General features: G+C 59.2%; 1 protein-coding gene across 1 annotated transcript; it reads right to left on the bottom strand.

The window, feature by feature from the left end:
- Nucleotides 1-1116: 1116 nt before the first annotated feature.
- On the bottom strand, nt 1117-4730 carry LOC118453255 (TRIO and F-actin-binding protein-like). The gene is made up of 5 exons (XM_035903179.1): nt 4666-4730; nt 3765-4241; nt 2818-2950; nt 1497-2471; nt 1117-1236 (listed from the first exon to the last, which is right to left on the bottom strand). Exons 1-5 carry the CDS (start codon nt 4728-4730, stop codon nt 1117-1119), a joined length of 1770 nt encoding a protein of 589 aa, XP_035759072.1.
- Between the last annotated feature and the right edge of the window lie 2582 nt (nt 4731-7312).

Here is a 7312-nt window from a genome sequence, read left to right as displayed (position 1 = left end):
CGGGGAGGGGGGAGCTGAGCTGCTCCTGCCCCAGGAAGGGGCCGCCGGGAGCCCAGCCCTTCCACCCAGGCAGGGTTTGCTTTCAGGCGGGGATTTTTTACTCGCAGGGATTTTAAGCACTCCCGGTGCGTGCGTGCGCACCGCGGGGCCCTCGCCTTCGCTCCTGAAGCTGCTCGGTTTTATCCCCCGCCCCCTCCAAACTGAACCCCTGAAGCAGCGATTTGCAATCTTGGCAGAAGTCCGGGGGGGGGGGCGCTCCGGTGCCCGGGGGAAGCCGGCCCTAATAGGGAAGGGGGATTGCTAGCGAGGGCTCCCGGTGGAGAAGGGGCAGGGGGCTGCACATCATGAAACGCCACGCTCCACTGCACAATTACGCCGAGGCGATGCTTCTCGCTGCAAGCCACAGCAAAGGCGCCTGGCCCAGAGCTCGGTGCCAAAGAAACCTGGGATAGGTGGGGTGAACCAGCCCCAGCTGTGCAGGGGGAGCTCAAGGCTTGGGCTCCCCTCCAGCCCGGGGCAGGGAGGTGAGGGAATGTCACCAGTTTTAAGTCTGAGAGGCCTTTGGGAGCCTCCTGCCCAGCTACAGTTTGACCTTGTATAAAGCACAAAGCCAGGCCCTAGCAAGGGACAACCTGGCCAAGATGACTGACGCACACGGACGGGACGGAGGCAGGGACTCGGGCACAGCTGCCAGCTACATGGGCTCCCAGGACACTTTCTGCAGCCCTCCAAAACCACTCTCGCACCATTTTTGGTATCCCAGAAATGCCAACACAATTGACCCTATCTTCTTTCATGCTACTAATGCCCGCTTCATCCCTATAAAAGCCTCGGTGCCATCTTATCACCGGGCAATAATAAAAGGAAGGAAAGCAGCTATGCTGAGATTTTAGTCCCAGGTCTACTGCTCACCCCTCTCTAGCTTTAAAAAAAAGGCTCTGTGCCTCTGTTTCCCCAGCTGAGAAATGGGTGAAGGACGAAGGGAAGGGGGGTATTAGTGAATGTGATGCCCAGGAGGTCACAGGAAGGCAGCACCATGCTGAGCCCACTCAGATCAACTGCTGGAGACCCAGGTGCTGCCTGCAGTGATCTCTGGGGAAGGGCAGCTGCCCTTCCTCACCATGCCCAGGGCATGGCCCCTACCTTGTTGCACTTCTCACTGGCATTCAAATGTGGACGTGGGCTTCCCGATGAGCCAGCGCTGTGCAGTGGGAAGACGCCTCCACCCAGCTGGTGCTGCAGGGACAGAAAGAGGGAGCTGAAGCCACGGGGCTTTAGTCCTCACCTCGGTTTCCCAGACCTGAGCATCCACCTGGGGCTGGCCAGGGGGAGAAGCATCCTCCCTCTTCCCAGTGCCAAGCGGGCAGCATGGCTCCCCTGGAGAAGCAGAGGAGCCGGGGTGCACACAATTGCAACCCAGGGGAGCCACCCGCTCTGTGCTTGCCAGCTTTACACCTGGCAGGGTCCCCATCAGCTCTGGCTCCTGCCGTACTCACGTGATAAACGAGAAGCCTCTTCTTGCCCCAGTCACTTTCCAACGGCTTCTCTGGGTTGTTTGTGTCTCGGGCGTGTTCGAGACCCTTCCAGTCATCCTCCAGCTGCTGTGCTGGACTCTCAGGCCTTTTCCAGCTGTCATCTGGCCGTAGTCCCACGTCCAGACATCTAGTGGGACTTTTCCAGTCCTTTTCCACCTGGTGCATCAAGTCTGCATAGCACACGGGCTTCTCTTGGCGCTTCCAGTCCTTCTCCGATGCCTGCACTTTGTGGGCATCCCCCCGTCCCCTCCAGTCCTGTTCCAGTGGTCGTGTTGGGCTTGTGGGGTGCAGGGGCTTGCCTCGGCCTTTCAATTCACTGCTGGCACCCTTCCTGGGGTGGGAGGGTGGCAGTTTTTCCCGGAGGCTCTGCCAGCTGCATTCGGATGGCTTCCCAGGCCCCCCAAGATGCAGTGGCTCCCCCAGCTTCACCCGTTGCCTCTCTGCCCCCCGCACCAGGCCAGTAGGGGAGATTTCCTTTTGGCTTCTCCACGTGCTCTCTGTAAGTCTTCCAGGACTGAGGGACCGTGGTGGTGACCGTGCCTGGCTCAGCTCACTGTTAGCCAAGGCCTTCCTGAGGCCCGCTGGGTGCAGGGGGTCCCCTCGGCTCTTCTTCTCCAGGGCTTGCCCTGTACCCCTTGCCGGCCAGGCAGCTCGGCCCCTCTCCGAGTTCAGGGGGCGGCCAGGCTCCCCTCGGCTCCTCCAGCTTTTCTCTGAGCACCAGGGAGGGCTCACGGGCTCCCCTGCCCTCTTCTCTGACTGGTGGGGGGGGGGGGCCCCCCCCCTGCCTCTCTCCAGCAGCCGGCCAGGGCTGGCAGCCTGTGGTAGATCCCCCTGGTTCCTGCTGGCCCTCTCTGAGTGCTGAGCTGGGCTGCGGGACCGCAGGGACTCCTTGGGGTCTCTGCCACGCTGCTCGAGGTGCCAGGAGAGCTGCTGGCCCTAGGGACACGGGGGAGAGAGAGACAGAGAGTCCTCTTAAGAAAACATGCCAGTGAGTGGGAAAAAGACAGGATTAGGGCTGGAAGATGGTTTGCTTAAATAATTCCCCAGACAGCAATTACATCCCCATGCATGGAGCCAGCCCGTACCGAAAAGAAGCCTCTTGCACCCAAAGGTGCAAGCAGAGTAAAGCAGAGTCCTGGCCTGTGGCAGGGGGAGGGCTGGAAATATAGGGAAGCGGGGCATGGGAACAGAAGAGAGAAGCATGCAGCAGAAATAAAAAGAACATGTAGGCAATCCAGCTCAGGGATTTGGGATGGGGTCCCACCACACAGCCAAGCCTCACCTCCCTGGGCAGGCTGGGGCTGGACTGCCTCCGAACTAGGCGGCCTTTGCTGGGTGGCACTGGGGTCTTGCCATCGAGCCGGTCCACACGGCCTTCCTCCAGGGCCTGGAAAGCCTCCAGGGTCTCTGATTTCCTGTGGGCACACACAGTCTGTCCAGCTGCTGCCAGGCTCAGCTTGGAGGCAGAGCCCACATGGACCCTGCTCCTGCGGAGCCTGATCCCACAGACCTCCACCAGCCCCAGAACCTTGTGCACCACAGTATCTCCCTTGCCCTGTCCCCATTGCTTCAACCACCCCAGCTTTCGTGTTATGTTGCTTCACTCATGTCTTCTTCACGCTATTCCTTAAGCTTCCCTCCCTCTGCTTCTTCACATCCCACCCACCTGCCCCAGGATACTTCCCTGGTCCCCATTTATGTCCCCTTCTGCCCTGTGCCACCAACATTGGAGCCACTCGCAGTTCTCCAGCCAAGGCCTAAGCAGCCCTGGGGACTTCTCAGCATCCCCAATCCTTTCCTGAGAAGCTCCTACTGCAGACCCTGGATGCCTGGGGAGCTGCTGGCTCTGGGAGCAGGGACCACCTCTCTCCTTCCCCCTTTCTGTGGCTTGCCCCACTCTGCAGCACATCCTGTGGCTCCCAGGAGGCGGCTGGGAGGATGAGGAGGGTGGGCTACTCCTTCCACTTCCAGCAGTGCAGCTTCACTCCACTTTTCCAATGGCCTCTGCTGCCTGCATGCTGCAGTTGGGGGAGCTCCCCAGGCCGGGAGGCGCTGAGCCTAAACCCAACCCTTGCTTTAAGGGAAATTTAAGCACAGCTGAAAATTGAGCTTTGCAATCTAGCCCTGCTCTCTCCCCGAGTCATGGTGATTCGGGGGTGGGGGCCCCTCCGACAGCATAGGGGGGCAATCCCCCACCTCTGACCACCACAGAGGTCTGTTGCTTCTCACCTGCGCTCGCAGCCAAATATCCTCTCCACCTCCACCCGGCCAGGGCTGAGTGTGCGGGAGCTGCAGCGGTCGACAGCATCCCGCTGGCTGAGGCGCTTGGGCTTGGGCAGGTCTGCCAGCACCGTGTACTCCTGCCTCTCCAGCCCGTGCCGCCCCTCTGCACCCCTGCTGCCAGGGTGCCCGTGGGGCTCCCGAATCTGGGAGCCAGTGAGGCGCCTGCCACTGCCCACTGGGTCGCTGCGGGCCGGTGAGGAGCCAGAAGGGGCATGCAGTGGGGTGGATGCCCAAGGAGGGTCGGTTTTCCGGCGCTCCAGGGAGAAATAGCTGCTCTCTATGCGGCGCTTCGGCCAGCTCTCCTCAGGCTTCTGGCTGGCGAGATGGCGCTGCTCTGGGACGGGGAGAAGGCCATTACTGGGGGATGCATGAGCAACGCGGGATGCCACCACGTCCACAGCAAAGCAGGTCTTCGGAGGAGAGCTAGAAACGGTCCAGGAGGGCAGAGATAAAACCCAGACTCCCTCCAGATGGGGTGGGAGCACTGGGACACAGCACTGTAAGCTGAGGGCATGCCAAACCATGCAGACAGAGAACACCCAGGGGACCCACAGTTCATGGTCAGCACACACAGAGATGCCATCTCATGGACTCTGGGCCTCATCCCTTTGCATGGTGCCCACAGAGGCATCAAACGCCTCCTGGGACCAGAACTGGGTAAAGGAGATGCTAAACCTAAACAGAGATCTGCCATGAACTTCAGAGACTCTCGGGCAGAAAGCAAACCAGAATGAGGATCTCACACGGGAGCAAACCAAGTGTACCTGCTTTCAGTGGGCAGATTTCTTTCCTAAAGCCCTGGGCCTCAGTTCTCACCCAGGATCCAGAGGGAACGGGCTGAGCCCACCTGAGTCTGTCTGCCTTCAGGGCTTGCGGCCACACCTCCTCCTTGTGGCCTGTGTAGCTCATCATGTCCCGTTTGCCTGATCCCAAAGTGTTGTCCCACAACCGTGTCATTTCCCTGTCCTGGGAAATAAGATAGGGCAGATCTCTGCAATGGGGACTGGTAGCTTTTGTGGGCTGGAAGGAGGCAAGAGCATATACGAGAAGTTACAGCCCATTCATCCCAAAGTTTCTGGAAAAAAGGAACCAGGAGAGGAGCTGGGTGAGCATAAGATGACCCCAGCCCAACATCAATGGGCATGGCAAGAATCAACATAGAAAAGTCTGCATGGGGGAATCCAGGAGCAAATCTCATGTGCTCTTTAGGGGGAGAGTCTCCCTTATGGGGACTAAGGTTCTCAGCTGATTCCCCCTTCCATCTCGGGACCTTCTGAATGGGCCTAGCAGAAGTGGCACTGAAAGGCGAAGGGGGCTGGGGAGAACAAAGTAACCCAAACCACAAGAGATCCCCATCTCACCCTGGTGAGCGTGCAGTTGGCTTCGGCACAGGTGCTGAGGTCGGTGCCGGTTTCTCTGTGCTCACCCTCAGCTCCGGGGCTGAGCGGGGGATATCCCCTGCTCTCGTGCCAGCTGTGGGGCAGGGAGAGAGGACAGCTGGTGGTCAGCACAGCCCACAAGGCTCAGGGGCGGGCGGCAGCACCGGCAGCCCAAGCCACGCCAGCTCTCTCTCTACTGGACAGGCACAGGCTGGCAGAGCCCATGCTGGGACCACCAGCCTTGCTCTAGAGGCAGTGAGAAGGAAGGAGACTCTTTTGGTGGTTCCCTGACCACTCTCAGGACAGCCAAGAGGAAGCCAATTAGAGGGCATGGCATGAGGGTTGCTCAGCCCTTTTTCCCAGGCACCCATGTGCAGACCATCAGGGGAGAAGGCATCTGATTTCCCCCTGCTTGGCTTCCTGCTCCCCCTCCTCTGTTTTCCACACCAAGGGAGCTCGTTGGAGCAGCGTGGCTCCCGGCTGGTACTCACCGCTCTGTCCCCTCCGCTGGGCCCACGCACACATATACCTCGCACTGAGGGGCTAAAATGCGGAGGGCGTCCCAGGGCCCGCCTGGGTCTGAGTCACTGCTGGCATCGCGCCCTGCGACCTCCACGACATGCTCCTGCGAGGAAGAAGGGGATGCAATGGTGCCGTCAGTGCGTTGAGGATGAGGTTGAAGGCTGCCCTTTGGAAATGCCTACTTCTTCTCCCTCCTCCGAGAGCCTCTGGAACTCTTGATGCCTCACCCAGCCCACTGTTGAGATTTTTCCCCTACTTCAGGAGAGAACTAGCATGCTCCTATTTGATGCTGAACGCTGCAGGCATCCCAGACACAGCGCGTGTGGACGAGGGCTCAGGGAAACCAACCCCGTATTGGCATTGACGCTGCTGGTGGCCACTCTTCCTTGCCACCCAGATAGCCTGGGGAGAGGCAACAGAGCCAAGAGGGAGGGCAATTTTTGCAGGGAAGGCTGCAGCCCCAGCCTCTCTCTGTCAGGGCTTGCAGGCATCTCAGCACCGTCCCTGGCTCCATTACCTGCGGGGCTTATGAGCAGCAGGGGGGGAGGCTCTGGGGAGCTGGCTGTCTGCGTTGCCTTCCCTCCAGCATCTCATCCACACCGGGATTCGCTCAGAGGTGACAGCTCTGAGCAGATCGCAGGCGAAGGACTGAGGTAACCTTAGAGGGCCTGGGGCCAGGAGGAGAGAGGGAGAGGGCAAGAAAGAGAGGGAGGCTCATTACTATTTCATCATCCCAGGCCAGTCGCTCCTGGAGGATGGCGAAAAACATGAAACCTTCTGTGAACATGAAACCGGCTGTTGCCTGGTTGGAGGCAGCCAAGCAGCTTGTGTGTCCAGCCCTGTGCTGAAGGACTGTGTTGGACTGAGGTATCTGGAGCCCAAAGTCCCATGAGATTTATCCCCTTCCTGCCTTCCCCTCCAGAAACAGCTCACTGCAGATGCCCCTGGGACAGGACTCAGCCCAGGCCCTAAGACGACAGCCAGGGGCCACAGGGACATCCACCAGGACCACACTTTAGGTGAGGCAGGCTGTAAATGCCAGCAAGCATCAAGCAGAGATTAATCTGGGGTTGGTCCCTGCTCTGCCAGTCCCCTCTTCCCTCCTTGTAACTTTGCATTTGTGACACCCCTGCTTTCCCTTCCAGGATCTATCAAGCCCCTCATACCCAGTATCCAGCCCTTTCCTGCTAAGGTGGCTCCCAGCTCTGGCCTGGGCTCGGTTAAATGACTGGATTCCCATGCCTGGGAAGACTTTTCCCCATGCAGCTTTTTCCCCAAGACATCTAGAAAGCCCAGCTGAGCCTTTGTGTTAGGGATTTCCATCTCTACAAAGGCACTTGGAGTGCCAGCATGGAACAAAGGGGCCCTTAATAAAGTATTCATAGCCTCCAGGTGGGATGGAGGTGCTCACCTGGATAGCATGCTGGTGAGCCCCGGCGGCTCTGAAACAGTGCTGGCACAGGCTCTTTGCAAATATGTTGGCTTCAAAGTTCATGCAGGGCACATCATCTACTGAACCAGACATCGTCCATAGCAGGGACAAAGATCTTTAGCTGATGAGCTGCTGGCAGGGGACAGCCAGGAGGAAAAGGA

Source organism: Egretta garzetta, unplaced genomic scaffold, assembly GCF_000687185.1.
Source record: "Egretta garzetta isolate BGI_Z169 unplaced genomic scaffold, ASM68718v1 scaffold51, whole genome shotgun sequence".
Taxonomy (NCBI): Eukaryota; Metazoa; Chordata; class Aves; order Pelecaniformes; family Ardeidae; genus Egretta; species Egretta garzetta.
The sequence above is the reverse complement of the archived record's forward strand: the minus strand, read 5'-3'. Positions and strand labels throughout refer to the sequence as shown.